The following is a 17,401-nucleotide window of genomic DNA, read 5'->3' on the forward strand; positions in this document are numbered from 1 at the left end:
AAGTCTGTCTGTCTGTCTTTCAGATTGGGGAGGAACGGGCCACAGCCATTTCCTTGATGCGCAAGTTCATTGCCTACCAGTTCACAGACACGGTAAGTCGGGTAGGCAGGCAGCTTGGAAAAGAGAGACAGTGTGAACCCCAGAGGGAGGGACAGTATAGGTCCAAGGGTACTAGGTGCCCATTATGAGCTGCTTTAGCTAAAACTGTCCCTCCCTGGATTGAAGGGCTCTTCACTGCCCAACAGAGGTGCCGTCTTCACTGTCTGCATTCCTGGCAGGGGTCAGCAGCCCCTGAGCCTTTTCTGAGTGAGTTCTGCCTGTTCACCAACCCTGTTTGGCCGCTGTCACCCTTTCACTATTTGGGAGGAGTCCTAGGATGGAACAGTGTGGCTGAGCGGGTCAGGGGACAGGCCTGTCCGGGGGAGAATTCCTTCCTTCTCTCCTTATGTAGTCATTACATATCCACTGAATCCCTGCTCTGGACAGGTGTCTGCACTGGGAGGCGCTTTGACCTTGCTGGAGCCCGTTCCGCCCCTTCAGGGCTCATCACAGCCCACAATGCATGAAGAGGCTGCATTAAGCTCCCAGATCTTTCTTTAGACTGTTGGAGTTTGAATCCTACCCCTGCTGCGTCCTAGCCCTGTGATCTTGATCAAGCCACTTCCCTTTTCTGGGTGTCCTGCTTGCCTCTCAGCATCATTAGGATCAAATAGCTCTGGACATGTCCAGCTTTCAGCTGGGACTCGTCTTGTAGCTTGTGTTCAATAAATATAGTTATTGTCGGAGGCGTAATTGTCAGTTTGGGAACAGGGGCAAGCCCTAGGAAGGGTATACTCAAAACTCAGGAAACAGGGCATTCCTGCTAACTCTATGCTGGCTGCTGATGCTCTCCCGTACTATGCTCCGTGTTAGGCCGAGTGTACTGCTTTTACCTACTGAGGCAGTGGGTGTGTGTCTGTGGGGCTGAGTGGATAGTTGTAGGATTTGCAGATCATTTGAAGTACACTCAAACCACGATCATGTGTTCTGGGCAGAATTCTAGTACCATCTGAGTTACAACTGATTATTGTTTTTGTTTTTGATGACCAAAGTAGTATGTGCGTATTGTAGATGGCCAGACCTCTCTCCCTGAGTCCCAGATTTTAGAAGGAATTATTGTTGGTGTGTGTCTTTCTGGGTCATCTTCTCTGCAAGTCAAAAAATGTCAGTTGTTTTTTTTTCTTTTTAAAGAAAATGGTATTACACGGTATATATATTATTCTGTAGTGAGCCTTTTGCCAATGCCTTAATCTTCTCATGCCCAGTAAATATAAGGTGGTTTCCATTTTCTGCTATCACAAGCAATGCTGAAACAATTTAGTTGTTTCTTTTTTAGTAGAGGTATAATTTCCATACTGTAAAATCCAGGGTCATGGTATATGATCTTTCTTAAATGTTGCTGAATCCAGTTCTATTTTATTTTTTAATTTTTTAATTACTTACTATTATTATTTTTTTAAGATTTTGACAGAGACAGAGCGAGAGAGGGAACACAAGCAGGGGGAGTGGGAGAGGGAGAAGCAGGCTGAGCAGGGAGCCTGATGTGGGGCTCGATCCCAGGATCCTGGGATCATGACCTGAGCCAAAGGCAGCTGCTTAATGACTGAGCCACCCAGGCGCCCCGTAGTCTGTAGTTTGTTTGTTTGTTTGTTTCTTTTTAAAGATTTTACTTATTTAACAGAGATTAAAAGTAGGCAGAGAGGCAGACAGAGAGAGGGGGAAGCAGGCTCCCTATTGAGCAGAGAGCCTGATGCAGGGCTCGATCCCAGGACCCTGAGCCAAAGGCAGACGCTTAACCCACTGAGCCACCCAGGCGCCCCCAGTCTTTAGTTTCTTAACGACGTCTGTTTTTGGTATCAGGTTAATATTAGATCCATAGGATGAGTTGGGAAACATTCCTCTTCTAAAAGGAGTTTGTGAAGGATTGATGTTATTAAAACATTGGGTAGAGGGCTCTTGGGCTGCTCAGTTGGTTAAGCAAGTGCCTTTGACTCAGGTCATGATCTCAGGGTCCTGGGATCAGAGCCCTAAGGTGGCGGTCGGGAGTGGGGGTGGGGTGGGGTCCCTACTCAGCGGGGAGTCTGCTTACTCAGCGGGGAGTCTGCTTCTCCCTCTGACCCCTCCCCTCTCATGCACGTGCTGTCTCAAATAAATAAATAAAATCTTTTTAAAAAGTAAATTAAAAAAAAAAATAAAACATTGGGTAGAGGGGCGCCTGGGTGGTTCAGTCAGTTAAGTGTCTGCTGTTGGCTCAAGTCATGATCAGGGTCCTGGGATTGAGCCCCATGCTGGGTTTCCCTGCTCAGTGGAGAGCCTGCTTCTCCCTCTCCTTCTGCTCCTCCCACCACCGCTCATGCTATCTGTCTCTTTCTCTCCCTCCATTGCTCCTACTCTATCTCAAATAAATAAAATCCTTTAAAAACTTGAAAAAAAAAATTTTTTGGGAGAATTCACCAGTGAAGCTGTCTAGTCCTGGCTCTGTGTATGCGTATGTGTTGAGATTTTTTCTATTACTAATTCATTATCTTTACTTCTTGTAGGTCTATTCAGATTTTCTATTTCTTTCTGAGTCAGTTTTGGTAATGTCTGTCTTTCTACAGAAAACATTCGTTTCATTGAGGTTATCTAATCTGTTGGTGTACACTTCTTCACACTGTTGCTTCATAATCCTGTCAGGTTGGTGGTAATGACCTTTCTTCCATTCCTGATTTTAGTAATTTGAGTCTTGAGTGACTTGAGTCTCTTGTCTCTTTCTTGGTCAGTCTGGCTAAAGGTTTGTCAAATTTGTTAGTCTTTTCAAAGAACCAGCTTTTGGTTTTGATGGACTTCTCTGTATTTCTGTTCCCTCTTTTATTTATTTCCACTCTGTTATTTCTTCGCTTCTGCTTGCTTGGGGTTTAGTTTTCCTTTTCTAGTTTCTTTCTGTTTTTTTTTTTTTTTAAGAGGCGGGAAGGGCCAGAGGGAGAATGAGAGAGAGAATCCCAAGCAGGTTCCATGCCCAGCACGGAGCCTAGCGTGGGCCTCGATCCAACAACTTTGAGATCATGACCTGAGTGGAAATGAAGAGTTGGACACTTAACAGACTTAACCAGGCGCCCCTCCTTTTTAGTTTCTTAAAGGTGGAAGTTTAGGTTATTGATGTGAGATTTCTCTCTTTCTTTCTTTTTTTCTTTCTAGAGTTTGTTTATTTGAATCAGGGAGTGAGTAAGAGCATGAGCAGGCAGAGGGAGAAGGAGAAGCAGGCTTCTCACTGAGCAGAGAGCCAGATGTGGGGCTGTACCCCAGGACCCTGCTATGACCTGAGCCGAAGGTAGACGCTTAACCAGCTGAGCCACTCAGGCACCCCTAGACATTTTTCTTTTTTACAGCTGTAAATTTACAGCACAGCTCTTTCACATCCCGTAAGTTTTAGTGTTTTTATCTTCATTCATCTCAAAATACTTTCTAATTTCCCTTGTAATTCTTAGGTTTTTTTGTTTTAAATATTTTATTTTTAGGGATGCCTGGGTGGCTTGGTGATTAAGCCTTTACCTTCGGCTCAGGTCATGATCCCCAGGTCCTGGGATCGAGCTCCGTGTTGGCTCCCTTCTCAGTGGGAAGTCTGCTTCTCCCTCTCCCACTCCCTCTTCTTCTGCTGTCTCTCTGTCAACTAAATAAATAGAATCTTTAAATAAATATAATAAATATAATCTTTAAAATAAATAGAGGGCGCCTGGGTGGCTCAGTGGGTTAAAGCGTCTTCCTTCGGCTTGGGTCGTGATCTCAGGGTCCTGGGATTGAGCCCTGCATCAGGCTGTCTGCTCAGCAGGGAGCCTGCTTCCTCCTCTCTCTCTGCCTACTTGTGATCTCTGTCTCTGTCAAATAAATGAATAAAATTTAAAAAAAAATAAAAAATAAATAGATAGATGATACAGTATTTAATTTTTAAGTAATCTATGCACCCAGTGTAGGGCTTGAACCCTTAACCCCCAAGATTAAGAGCCATCCAGGCACCCTGTAATTCTTACGTTTGATCCATTGGTTACTTAGTGTATTTCCATACAGTTTTGAATTTTCTAAATCTGTTACTGATTTCTAATTTCACTTGCATGTGGTTGGAGAGTGTATCTCATATAATTTCAATTCTTTTACAGTTGTTGAGACTTAACTTAATGGCCTAACATGGTTTATCCTGGAGAGTATTAAGTGTGCCATAAGAGTATGCATACTGGTGACGTTCGACAGAGTTTTGTCTGTAGATGCATGTGCGGTCTAGTCGGTTTATAGGGTTGCTCAAGTGCTCCGTTTCCTTGTTGCTCTTCTGTCTAGTCCTGTCTATTTTTGAAAGTGGGGTCTTGTCCCCAGTTCTTATTAGTGAACTGTCAGTTTCTCCTTTTATTTATTTTATTTATTTTTTATTTTTTAAAGATTTTATTTATTTATTTGACAGAGATCACAAGTAGGCAGAGAAGCAGGCAGAGAGAGAGGAGGAAGCAGGCTCCCCGCCGAGCAGATGGCCCGATGCGGGGCTCGATCCCAGGACCCTGGGATCATGACCTGAGCCGAAGGCAGAGGCTTTAACCCACTGAGCCACCCAGGCGCCCCTCTCCTTTTATGTCTGTTGCTTTTTGCCTTTTGTTTTTTGAGTTTCTATTGTTACGTTCATATGTATTTGTACTTCTTGTATCTTCTTGAACGATTGAACGGTTTATCAGTATAAAATGTCTTTTTTTATCTCTGGTAGCTTTTGTCTTAAAATGTGTTCTGTTTGCTGTTACTATAGTCATTCCAGTTGTCTTCCGTCCATTTATTTTTTACATGTAGTATACACTGTTTACCTTTCCTTCTTTCTTTTTTTTTTTTTCCCCTTAAAGACAGCATGCTTACAGGGGGGTAGGGAGGAGCAAAGGGAGAGAGAGAATCTCAAGCAGGCTTCGCACTCAGTGTGGAGTCCAACGCAAGGCTCGATCTCACAGCCCTGAGATCATGACCTGAGCCGGTATCAAGAGTCAGACACTTAACCCACTGAGCTGCCCAGGTGCCCCTATGTTGGTTACCTTTCCATGTCACTACATACAGATTCATTAGTTTGTAAGTTCTACGTTATATTTCATGGAATGGTTATGGTGTAGTTTAACAATTCCCTCTTGAGGACATTTACAAATGTCCAGTCTTGTTTGTTTGCTGTAATCAGTAACTCTGCCACAGACATCCTCGTGTCTGGTCATTGCACGGATGTTTCTGTGGGATAAATTCCCGGAAGAGCGGGCACTGTTATCGCAGCTGTCACTGTTTGTGGCACTCCTGTCTCACTGTCTCTTGCCGCCGGCTCGGCCCTGCAGCCCCTGCAGATTAAGTCAGTGGTGGCGCCAGAGCACGTGAAGGGCTACATCTACGTGGAGGCCTACAAGCAGACGCACGTGAAGCAGGCCATCGAGGGTGTGGGCAACCTGCGGCTGGGCTACTGGAACCAGCAGATGGTGCCCATCAAGGAGATGACAGACGTGCTCAAAGTTGTGAAGGAGGTGGCCAACCTGAAGCCAAAATCCTGGGTTCGCCTCAAGAGGGGCATCTATAAGGACGACATCGCCCAGGTGCCAAGGTTGGGGGAGAGCAGGGAGGCTGAGGGGCCAGGGCTCGATGTTGTCACACTCCTGCTCTCCTGTGCCCCTCCCTTTTCATTGAAATGGATGAACATCTTCTGTGCATGTTCAAAGCACAGGGAGTAAGATCTGAAGGAGGTGAGGGAGGGAGCCTTGTAGGATTCTTGAGGAAGAGAGTTGCAGCAGAAGGAACAGCATGCACATAGGTCTGCCCTAGCTGAAGCAGAATGCCCCAGAGTGAGAGTAACAGGAGGAGGGCCCAGGGAGGGGACTGTGCCTGTGGCCTGTCATAGGGCTTTGGCTTCTACTAGAGATGGAGGGATGTGGCGGGACTTGAATTTTAATAGGATTGCTTTGACAGCTTCTTGGAGGATAGATTCCTGGTTCTCAGGGACAGTATTGCCTGCAGGGCACTGTTCTTGGTTGTGTCAATTGAGGAGCCAGTTGTTCCAGCATCTAGTGGATAGAAGCCAGGATCGATGGTAATGTCCTGCAGTGTAGGGGACAGCGCCCTGCAATAAAGAATTACCAGGCCGTCAAACCCTGGGCTGGACTGGATGGGGCCACAGGAGCATGGAGATCAGCGAGGAGACCCCTGCCATAGTCCTGGCGGCAGGTGATGGTGGGACAGGCCCAGGGTGGCAGCAGGGAGGAGGAGGATGAGGTCAGTTTCTGAAGACAGAGCTGACAGGGGTTGGTAGCACAATGGAGATGGATGGAAGAGTAAGAGGGAGCCCAGAATGACTCCCAGGCTGTGTGCCAGAGCAGAAGGAATGATGGAGTGGGAGAAGACCGGGCAAGGAGCAGACTCGGGAGCCGGCAGGAGGTTGGTTGTGGTTGTGCTAGACTCGAGGGGCCTTTCGGACGTCCGCGGAGAGGTGTCAAGCAAGTAGTAGGTATTTTGCTTCTCAGCTGAGGGGAGACAGGCTAGAGAGAATGCAGGGAATTCTCAGGAGTGTGATTTCTTCCCCATCACCCGCTTTCCTGCCCTTCCTGTGTCTGGGATGGGGGAGGGAAGACCAGGGCCCTCCTGACCACCCCCCTCTCCTCAGGTGGATTATGTGGAGCCCAGCCAAAACACCATCTCCTTGAAGATGATCCCCCGCATTGACTATGACCGCATCAAGGCCCGCATGAGCTTGGTACCAGGGGGACGCCCTGTGGCCCATGGGTGGGGAGGATGCCTGATCCTTGCTGGTGGCCGAGCCTTCCTCCTCCACCCTTCCCACCCGCGCCCCTTTTCCTCCACAGAAAGACTGGTTTGCCAAAAGGAAGAAGTTTAAGCGGCCTCCACAGAGGCTATTTGACGCCGAGAAGATCAGGTGAGTGTTCTTGGGGCCTGGCTGGGTGAGGTCCCCTGAGCTGTGACGCAGAGTGTGCCTCTGGGCTCCCCTGCAGGGTTGGGCCCCCTGACCCATCCTTGGTTTTCTTTGTGACTGGTCAGCTTGGCAGCATCACCTCAGCCGAGTTACTGAACATCCTGGGCCTCGGGCTCCTCTGCTATAACCACCAGCAGGGATGCCCCCTGCCTCCTGGGATTGTCATGAGCGTCAGATGAGTTAATGTGCACGTGTACCCTGAATAGCACTTGGCCCCAGTATCACGGACGTGTCAGGCATCCCTCGGCATGTCAGACTTTGTGAGGTCTTTTTCCCTGACATCCTGATGCCTGGACGGCGGAGACAGGGCTGCAGAGCCCTTCCCCATCAGGGGGTGTCCCTCACCCTCCCCAGCTGGAGGGAGCTTTGGAGCAGCCCAGTGACCCCAGTGTTCCAGGGCTAACCAGAAGGCTCCTGATGGGGAGGACGGGAGACGAAGAGACGGAGGAACGTGAACCACTGGTCCTGTTCTAGAATCCCTTGTCAGCCACCAGATGGTTTTTCATGCCTTCAAAGGGGAATTATAGAACACCTTTTGAGCTGCATCCCAGGACTTGGCTATTACTTCACATGCCCGAATTGGACCCCCTTACCCCCCTGCTGTCCACTTGACCAGACCTTCTTTTATTGAGTGCCCGGCCCCGCCCACAGAGCTTGCTCTGGCCTCTGCCAAACTCAGCACACCGAAAAGAGGATCAAGTGGCAGGAAGAGCTCGCCGTGCTTCCCTACACTCCCTTTTTGGGAGTGGGGCAGGCTTTCCCTTCTCACTGTAGAAGCGTGGTCCAGAACTGAATGTTGCCCACCCACATGCAGGGCCGGAGAGTTAGGGCAGAGGCTTGGGAGTCCCAGCCCCCGAATTCGAATCCAGACTCAGACCACCCTAGCCAGGAGGTATGCCCCATGTGCGCTTCACTCCCTCATTTCCTTGGGAAATGCAGGGCATGTGAGTGACATCACAGGCTTTGGGGGCAGTCTGAAAGGTGCATGGCCCGGCCAGGTGCAGGCTGAGTGCTCCATGCATGATAACAATTGACATGGTCCAATATTGTGTTGAGCTAGTATTTCACCGAGTGCCTCCAGTGTGCAGGCTGCTGCTCTGGGAGACTAGCAGTGAGTGGAAAAGGTGAGACTCCTGCCCTTCGGGAGTGGCCGTTCTGGTCAGGGAGATGCATCAGATGGTAGCTCGTGGGAGGGTGAGCTGGGCTGTGCTGAGCGGTCACACAGGAGAGAGTGCAGGGAGTGCAGGGACAGGACACTCGGCCAGGAGGGCACGCAGTGGGGCGGGATGGGGAACGGTCCTGTGATCCTTCCCCGTCTGCCAGCAAAGGATCCTGAGGCTTAGCAAGATTCTCTACTTAGTTCCCCTCCCAATCTTCTCTCCCCCACAAAATCCCAGGTCCCTTGGCGGCGATGTTGCCTCCGACGGTGATTTCCTCATCTTCGAGGGGAACCGTTACAGCCGGAAGGGCTTTCTTTTCAAGAGCTTTGCCATGTCTGCTGTGGTGAGAGTCCCGAGGGGCGTCTTGCTTACCATGCTGGGGAGCCGGGAGGCCAGGCTTTCTCTCCCTCCTTCAGTCCAGGCCCCAGAGCAGGGGGTTATCGGGGTCTGTCCTGGACAACTTCTGAGTCAGGAGTGTAGGAGTGTCCCTGTGGAAATAAATCTCACCATCTGGCTCCCTTGGCTGGGCTGTGACACTGACCTTCATCTACTTTCTCCTCTTCCCCTTGTCTCTTGGGGCTCAGATCACGGAGGGTGTGAAGCCCACGCTCTCTGAGCTGGAGAAGTTTGAGGACCAGCCGGAGGGTATTGACCTTGAGGTCGTGACTGAGAGCACAGGTATTTGGTCTCTGGCGGTAACTCGGGCCAAAGAGGAGGGGGCGGCTCATGGTGGACACCCCCAAGTCAGCCATGCACCTACCCCTGCAGGGAAGGAGAGGGAGCACAACTTCCAGCCTGGGGACAACGTGGAGGTGTGTGAGGGTGAACTCATCAACCTGCAGGGCAAGATTCTCAGCGTGGACGGCAACAAGATCACCATCATGCCCAAGCACGAGGACCTCAAGGTGGGCGCCCTGCTGCCTATATGTATGGGTCGGGTTGAGAGCAAGGTGTAGTCTGGAGTAATCTGAGGGGGGCTGCCTGGTTTGTGTTTGCTGTAAGGGTGCATGTGTCTGAGTCTTTGTGTCCGTGTGAGGGTTTGTCCAGGCTAGTTAGCATGGTGTGTCCGGGATGAGGCTTTCTCCGGCTAGGTCTGAGGAAGTGTCTTGGGGACCAGCTTTCTGTGTGTGGAGTAAAGGGGTGTCCAGGCTGATACCACGAGTCTGAGGTGAGCTGTCTCTGGGGCAGTCTGAGGGTTGTCCAGGCAGCCTACAGGAGTCTGTGGTTGGGTGCTGAGCCTGGAGTGGGTCTTGGAAAGGTTTTCTGAGAATATAAGTGGCTTCTGGAAACGGCGAGGCAGGCAGGCTGTGGTGGCTTCCCTTCCCCGGCTCAGCGTCCCCACACCCGGTCCCCAGGACATGCTGGAGTTCCCAGCCCAGGAACTTCGGAAGTACTTTAAAATGGGGGACCACGTGAAGGTGATTGCTGGCCGATTTGAGGGTGACACAGGTCTCATTGTACGAGTGGAAGAGAACTTCGTCATCCTCTTCTCTGACCTCACCATGCATGAGGTAGGTGGGGGGAGGGGAAGCAATGTGGAATGTGCCAGGACGAGACCCAGGCCGAGGAGCTGCTGGGACCCTGCTTCACCCCTTTCCTGTTTCCCATAGCTGAAGGTGCTCCCCCGGGACCTGCAGCTCTGCTCAGAGACGGCATCGGGCGTGGATGTGGGGGGCCAGCATGAGTGGGGGGAACTGGTGCAGCTGGACCCCCAGACCGTGGGTGTCATCGTGCGACTGGAGCGGGAGACCTTCCAGGTGTGTGTGTTGTACTCAGTGGCGGGGCTTCCTTGTAGGGGTCTCCCTCTCCCTTAAGCTCCTCTCATCCTGGGAGGTGGTGGAGTGTGGTAGCCATGAACCCAGACTGCTCTGGGGGGCTGATCAGGGCTGTCAGCCCAGGTTGGCTCTGTGGTGTTGGGCAAGTGGCAGGTCATTGACTCTCTCCATGCGTGTTTCATACCCTGTAAAACAGAGTAATAGTAGCATGCACTTCATTTGTTATGACTGAGGCCCTGAGATCAAATATGTAAACCTAGATGCTTGCTCAGGGCTGGGGACTGCAGGTGCCCTCCTCCACTCCACCCATACCCAGTGCACGTGGGAGTCAGAGCCTAATGCTTAGGACCCTGGACTTTGATTCATACCTGGGCCCTATTACTCCATGCTGTGTGATGCTGGGCTAGTGACTCACCCTCTCTCGGCCTGAGAGTCCCGTCCCCACCCCCGCCCGTGTAAAATGGGAATCATCATGATTCAGGGAAGTTTTGAGGCTTCAGTGAAATATTGTGTGAAGAATTTAGTAGGGGGCCTGGCACACAGTGATGGGTAAACATTATGTTAACATCTACTTCTACTTCTACATCTACTTCTCCACCCATTTCTCAGGTCCCTGATGCTTAGTCAGGATGGACTGTCCTCCCTAAAGGCATTTTGGAATGACTGGGAACATTTTTGTTTGACCCAGTGCCTGGCGGTGGTGCCCTGAGACTGCCAGGGAGTTTGGACTTCTGCAGAGCTTGGGACAGTCTTTCGCAAGGAAGGATTGTCCCGCCTTAGGGAAACCCTGCTCCACGTCACCCCTTTGTACTCTCACGGCTCAGCATCCCCCTCTCCATCTGTAGGTGCTGAACATGTATGGGAAGGTGGTGACCGTCAGGCATCAGGCTGTGACCCGGAAGAAGGACAACCGCTTTGCTGTGGCCCTGGACTCGGAACAGAATAACATTCATGTGAAGGACATCGTCAAGGTCATTGACGGCCCCCACTCAGTGAGTATAAGCTCCCGCCCATCCAGCCTGCTTGAAACTGCTAGAGTGGGCCACAGCCCCAAGAGTGACCATCCTTTCCCCATCCAGGGCCGGGAGGGCGAAATTCGCCATCTCTTCCGCAGCTTTGCCTTCCTGCACTGCAAGAAACTGGTGGAGAACGGGGGCATGTTTGTTTGCAAGACCCGCCACCTTGTCCTGGCAGGGGGCTCCAAGGTATGGCGGGTGCAGTCCCTGGCCCTTGGGTTCCTGGCCTTCCCTGGCCCTAGCAGCAACGAGAATGGGCTTGTTGGGGATTAGGAGGGCACGTGTCAGACTCAGGTCCTTGGCAGAGTTTACTGAGATTCCAAGCTTTTTACCAAATCATTCATCCATTCAGTTTTTTTGAGCACCTGACAGGTGCCTTGCCACTGGAAATACACCAGTGAATAAGGTGAACATGTGTGCACTTCTAGAGCTGCTAGCCGGAGACGAGCAGATCAGTAAATACAGACGTGGTGCTTATGAGGCGAGGACAAGCACCATGAAGGAGAGTAGAACAGAATAGGGAGAGAGAATCATCGGGGGGTGCTGCCTTATAGGGAGAAGGTTCAGGAAAAGCCTCCTTGAGATGACACCCGAGCACAGACCTGAACGAAGGGACCCAGAGCTGTGCGAATGTTTCTGGGGAGCAGCAAATGTAGATGAGGTGGGACATGGGAAAGCTGCACAGAAGCCGGCATCAGGAAATGAGGCCCAGACTCTGGGGAGCTGGGAGCAGGAGCTGGTCCTCAGGGCCCTACGCACGGGGTGAGGAATTCTTCTGACCCTGGCCAGGGGAGAACTGGGCCTCTTGATTGACGGGCCCACAGTGGCGTGGGGGTGGCAGTTTCCCCAAAGGGAAATTGAGGCATCATCACCAGAAGGAGCAAGGGATGGCCTCCAGGCCAGTTCAGGCAGGAGCTGTTCCCAAATGGAGGCAGGTGGTGGCCTGGGGGAGCCATCCTTCAGGCTCCTGCCTGCCCGTTCACTGCTCATCCCTTCCTTAGCCCCGAGATGTGACCAACTTCACAGTGGGAGGCTTTGCCCCCATGAGCCCTCGGATCAGCAGTCCCATGCACCCCAGCGCTGGAGGTGAGAGCGAGTTGGGCATGGGTGGGGCTGGGGACTGGGGGAGGGAGATCATTCAGCCCACACTCTTCTGGGTGCCTGCTCCACTGGCCTGGCCATGTTGGGGTTCTCGGCTCACAGTAACCAGGACCCTCCCCCACCCTGCGGCCCCCAGTGGCAGCCAGGGCGGTCATGGTGGTGCAGGCTGCCCAGAGGAAGCTCCTAAACCCGGGGTGTGCCTTGGGGGAGTCAAGCCACGGGAGAGGAGGCTTGAGGGTGCTCTGTCTGTAGACACAGCATGTAGGGGAGGACATGGCCTTGGGAACTGGTGACGTTATCCTTCTTCCCTAGGTCAGCGCGGTGGCTTTGGCAGCCCTGGTGGTGGCAGCGGAGGCATGAGCAGGGGCCGGGGGCGGAGAGACAACGAGCTCATAGGGCAGACCGTGCGCATCTCCCAGGGGCCCTACAAAGGTGACCTTGAGGGCCATGTGGGCGGCCTGAGGAGGGGCATGGCGGGGCACCCCACCCAGCTTGATGTCCTGTCTCTCACCAGGCTACATTGGTGTGGTGAAGGACGCCACTGAGTCCACAGCCCGTGTGGAGCTGCACTCCACCTGCCAGACCATTTCTGTGGACCGTCAGCGGCTCACCACGGTGTACGCACCGGGGCAGCGTGGGGCCAGGGGTGGGGGTTGTTAGGTGGCCAGAGGGCCCTCCTCACCCCACTGGTTTTCTGTGTCCACAGGGGCTCGCGGCGCCCGGGAGGCATGACCTCCACCTACGGGCGGACACCCATGTACGGCTCCCAGACGCCCATGTACGGCTCTGGCTCCCGCACACCCATGTATGGCTCTCAGACGCCTCTCCAGGATGGTGAGCTTGCCCAGGGACAGGGATGAGGGGTGATATGGCGGGGCGTAGAGACAGGAACAGACGAACACCTCTCTCCCACTCTCCCGTTTTAGGCAGCCGCACCCCGCATTACGGTTCACAGACACCCCTGCATGATGGCAGCCGTACTCCTGCTCAGAGTGGGGCCTGGGACCCCAACAATCCCAACACGCCATCCCGGTGAGGATTGGGGGGTGGGGACAGGGTTCCCTGAGCCTGTGTGTGCAAGTGGTTATGCTGGGTGTCTGTGGGGTGGAGGGGTCTGAATGGCCCTCCCTGAATTCTCTGCTCCCCGCCCGGGGCTGCTTATGTGCGAAGGGGTAGGTGGGGCTGGGGCTGGGGGTCAGATAGTGTCCAGTCCCCACCGGAATAGCCTGCTGTGGTTAAGACCTGGGCTCCAAGACAGATTTGTGCGTTCAAAGTCGTGTGACCGGTTTTGTGACCTTGGGCGGCAGCCTTGTCTCTGCCTTCCAGTCTGAGCTGTGAAATGGAGGCCTCTGGACGGGGCTGTTTTGAGGTGTCCAGTGCTGTTCTGAAGCATTTGCTGCATCGCTGTGATCACCGCAGTCATTCTCAGCAGACTTCTCTTTCCAACAGGGCGGAGGAAGAATATGAGTATGCCTTCGACGATGAGCCCACCCCATCCCCACAGGCCTATGGGGGCACCCCCAATCCCCAAACACCCGGCTATCCTGACCCCTCATCCCCACAGGTCAACCCTCAGTACAACCCACAGACGCCAGGGACGCCAGCCATGTGAGTCCACCTTGGCAGACCCTAATCAGACCTTGCCCCGACCCTCCCCACTACCATTACCTTCTTCTCTTCAACACCATCCCCAGCAAGTGCCCCTTTCTGTCTCTGACTCTCCAGGTACAACACAGACCAGTTCTCCCCCTATGCTGCCCCCTCTCCGCAAGGCTCCTACCAGCCCAGCCCCAGCCCCCAGAGCTACCACCAGGTGGCGCCAAGTCCAGCAGGGTACCAGAACACCCACTCTCCAGCCAGCTACCATCCCACACCCTCCCCCATGGCCTATCAGGTATTGACCGGCTTGTGTGTCCTTAAGGGCGGTGTTCTACTGTGGGCCAGGGTGGCGCAGTGGTTGGTTCAGCTGTCAACTGTTAGTTTCAGCTCAGGTTGTGATCTCAGGGTCTTGAGACTGACTAAGCCCTGTGTCAGTCTCCAAACTCAGCGGGGAAGTCTGCTAAAGTTTCTTTCCCTTCCTCTGCCCCTCCCTGCACTCGAATGCTCACTCTCTCTCACTCTCTCTCTAAAATATATCTTTAAAAAAGGGGGGGATGGGTTAGAATGGGCCTTAGGTCTGTGGGGACAGCCAAGCTAGATGACCTAGTCCCAACAACGCTGTCCCCCTTTCACTCATAGGCCAGTCCCAGCCCGAGCCCTGTTGGCTACAGTCCAATGACACCCGGAGCCCCTTCCCCTGGGGGCTACAACCCGCACACACCAGGCTCAGGCATTGAGCAGAACTCCAGCGACTGGGTAACCACAGACATCCAGGTGAAGGTGCGGGACACCTACCTGGATACGCAGGTGGTGGGGCAGACAGGAGTCATCCGCAGCGTCACAGTAAGTGGGGCCCAGGCTGGGGGGTGGGCAGTTGTCCTCTCCTTTGGGATCCCCAAATCTGTGGCCACTGGATTTCTGTTTTTAATCACCTAACCACGTTCTCCAGTACCCGTTTATAACTGGAAAAGTGGGTGTGGCAGGGCTGGCCTGCAGGCCCCACAGGGCATGGCTGGGGCCTTCCCAGCATGGAGCAGTGACTGGCACCCAGGGACTAGGTTACTCTTTAACATAGTTCTGCCAGGCACCCCACCCCTGCTGCAGCATTACTGGCCTTTCCATTCTTCACTGTCACCAAGTTCCCTGCAGCCTCAGGGCCTTTGCTCATCACTTTCCTCTGACTAGGACGCTCTTCCTTCTATCCTCTTACTAGTAAACTGCTAATCATCCTTCAGGGAAACCTTTTGGGATATCTCAGATCTGTCTCTTTTAAGTCCGTGTAATTTTTTTCATGTTACTTACCTGCTGCCTAAAAGCTTAAAGTTGACTCAGGGCTGATTCTTTGGTTACTAAGCCTGTGTTTCGTTCCTAAGTAAGTAGCCTTAGTTCCTAGATGAGGGACCAAGAGCGTGCTGGCCTTCCAGTAAATATTATTTGAATTAAACACCAGGGACCAAGACAGCTCCAGGCCCTGCCATCACATAGTTCACATTCTGGTTGAGGAGGCAGACATGTCCCCAAAGAAAGAGAGCCTGAGTGACCAGAGCTGGGACACGGGAAGCCCCAAGGGCAAAGGGAGCTATGGGAACCTAGAGGAGGCACCCTTACTTAACTTTGGAAGGGCTTGCGGGCTGCTTCCTGGAGAATGAGGTGTCTGCACCAAGACCTGAAGAACGAATAGAAGCAACCCAAGAGAAGTGGCTGGGGAGGGGCTCAGTGTGTCTCAGAAAGGGACACACTGAGGCCTGGTGATGAAGGAAAGCCTGGCACATGTGGGGAGCTGAAGTATGTTCATTGTGACTGGAACATAGAAAGCCTAGGGGGAAGGTGAGTGACAAGGCCGGAGAAGTGACTGAGCCAGGTCGTGTGGCAGACTGGGGACCTTGGACTGTGTCCTGAGGAAGCTAAGCAGGCAGAGCAGTGGTGGGATCAGGTCTGTGGTTTGGAATTAATTCACCATGTTGCTGTAGGAGGGATGGACTAGGGAGGTGAGACGGAGGGCTGTGAGCCTCGGGGGGAGGTCAGCCTGCCCTGTGAGGCAGTGAGGAAGAGAGGAGAGAGGTGGCAGAGACCCTCAGAAGGCCAAATGAACACACGTCAGAGCTGGAGGTTGTTGGTGAAAGAGCTGACCAAGATGAGGCCAGAGCTCCAGGCAGGCACTAGGGAGTGTGAGGACATCCCTGAGATAAATGGGCAGGCCCGGGGCGGGGGAAAGATGAGGCCCGCGTGGGGACTTGAAGAGTCAGGTGCCTGAGCAGCAGTCTCTTTTGGCCTGAGTCAGCTTCATTATGGTGCTTCCCATGCTGGCCCGATCACGCCGTCCCCACACACCACAGGCCCAGGAACCAGGCCTAGCTTTTAGGCTCTTCTGCCCGTGTCACCTTGGGAAAGCGACTTGTTAGAATGAGCCCTGAGCCCATGCCCCCTGCGAGCGGGCAGTAGTCCTACACTGGAAACAGGCCAGACTGACCGGGCTGTCCCTGCCCACAGGGAGGCATGTGCTCTGTGTACCTAAAGGACAGTGAGAAGGTGGTCAGCATCTCCAGTGAGCACTTGGAGCCCATCACCCCCACCAAGAACAACAAGGTAATGCGGGGGCCAGGAGGCGTGGGGGCCTGGGGCTGCTGATGTGGAGCCTGACCCTGTGTCCCTCCGCCCAGGTGAAGGTCATCCTGGGTGAGGACCGGGAAGCCACAGGGGTCCTGTTGAGCATCGATGGTGAGGATGGCATCGTCCGCATGGACCTTGACGAGCAGCTCAAGATCCTCAATCTTCGCTTCCTGGGGAAGCTCCTGGAGGCCTGAGAAGTGCGGGGCAGGCGGACCTTGGCGGATACCTGGCAGGCAGGGAGCATCCCTCCTAACTTCCCTGGCCCTCGGCTCTGACGCAGGGTCTGGGGCCCGGACCAGGGCTAATGTGGTTGTTCAGGACTTCCTTTATTTTCCTTTCTGGGTTTCTGTCTCCCTCTCTGGTGTTCATGGGAATCAGAGTAGTCTGGGGGAGGGTCCCCACCTTCTGCACCCTCCCTTCCACAGCTTACTTTTGTGTTAATGGTCTTTCAATAAAAAGCTGTTTGGTCAAAAGTGGTGTGTGTGTGTGTCAGTGTTTCGTAAGTGGGGTCATTTGCAGACCCCATTTACTTCCTGAGCAAATAACTGGATGGTACCTAAGCCTCAGTTTCCCCATCTAGAAAATGATACTGCCCATGCCAGAGGGCTCTTCAGGATGAATGTATGAGACACTGGAAAGAGATTATTAGGACAGAGCCTGCCTGTGATTGAAGTTTCATCTCTTTCTGTTATGTGAAGTGAAAATCCATAACTCTCCAAGAAAACCTAAATTCCCCCTATGGTGCAGGATACCACAGCTGATGGGGCTCTCTCCCTGGAGCCCACAAACCAGTGACACCAGAACTGCTGTGGCCTGTCTCATGGCTTGGGGGTGGAGATGGGGAGCAAGGTAGAGAATGGGGCTTGTTAGTACCTTGACCTTTCTTACCTGACAAATATCTTTTTTTAAAAATAAATGCAAATAGGGACGCCTGGGTGGCTCAGTTGGTTAAGCAGCTGCCTTCGGCTCAGGTCATGATCCCAGCGTCCTGGGATCGAGTCCCACATCAGGCTCCTTGCTCATCAGGGAGCCTGCTTCTCCCTCTGCCTCTGCCTGCCATTCTGTCTGCCTGTGCTCGCTCTCTCTCCCTCTCTCTCTGACAAATAAATAAATAAAATCTTTAAAAAAAAAAAAATATTA

The 17,401-nt window shown here is 52.9% G+C and overlaps 1 protein-coding gene across 2 annotated transcripts in view; it reads left to right on the top strand.

Annotated features, from left to right (window-relative positions):
- The window catches only part of SUPT5H (SPT5 homolog, DSIF elongation factor subunit), a 28,262-nt gene extending 11,528 nt beyond the window's left edge, over window positions 1-16,734 (top strand). For both annotated transcript variants that reach the window (XM_047709739.1, XM_047709740.1), the window contains exons 10-30: window positions 24-92; window positions 5,361-5,612; window positions 6,674-6,763; window positions 6,873-6,943; window positions 8,398-8,503; window positions 8,745-8,838; window positions 8,929-9,065; window positions 9,516-9,671; window positions 9,771-9,917; window positions 10,781-10,927; window positions 11,015-11,140; window positions 11,953-12,037; window positions 12,365-12,484; window positions 12,567-12,669; window positions 12,759-12,886; window positions 12,979-13,084; window positions 13,502-13,660; window positions 13,778-13,946; window positions 14,291-14,494; window positions 16,142-16,237; window positions 16,312-16,734. In XM_047709739.1, the coding sequence (XP_047565695.1) occupies window positions 24-92; window positions 5,361-5,612; window positions 6,674-6,763; window positions 6,873-6,943; window positions 8,398-8,503; window positions 8,745-8,838; window positions 8,929-9,065; window positions 9,516-9,671; window positions 9,771-9,917; window positions 10,781-10,927; window positions 11,015-11,140; window positions 11,953-12,037; window positions 12,365-12,484; window positions 12,567-12,669; window positions 12,759-12,886; window positions 12,979-13,084; window positions 13,502-13,660; window positions 13,778-13,946; window positions 14,291-14,494; window positions 16,142-16,237; window positions 16,312-16,455 (2,709 nt within the window). In that variant the 3' untranslated portion in view covers window positions 16,456-16,734. The remainder of the gene's footprint in view (window positions 1-23; window positions 93-5,360; window positions 5,613-6,673; window positions 6,764-6,872; window positions 6,944-8,397; window positions 8,504-8,744; window positions 8,839-8,928; window positions 9,066-9,515; window positions 9,672-9,770; window positions 9,918-10,780; window positions 10,928-11,014; window positions 11,141-11,952; window positions 12,038-12,364; window positions 12,485-12,566; window positions 12,670-12,758; window positions 12,887-12,978; window positions 13,085-13,501; window positions 13,661-13,777; window positions 13,947-14,290; window positions 14,495-16,141; window positions 16,238-16,311) is intronic.
- Window positions 16,735-17,401: the final 667 nt, after the last annotated feature.

This window comes from Lutra lutra, chromosome 17 (assembly GCF_902655055.1).
Source record: "Lutra lutra chromosome 17, mLutLut1.2, whole genome shotgun sequence".
Classification (NCBI taxonomy): domain Eukaryota; kingdom Metazoa; phylum Chordata; class Mammalia; order Carnivora; family Mustelidae; genus Lutra; species Lutra lutra.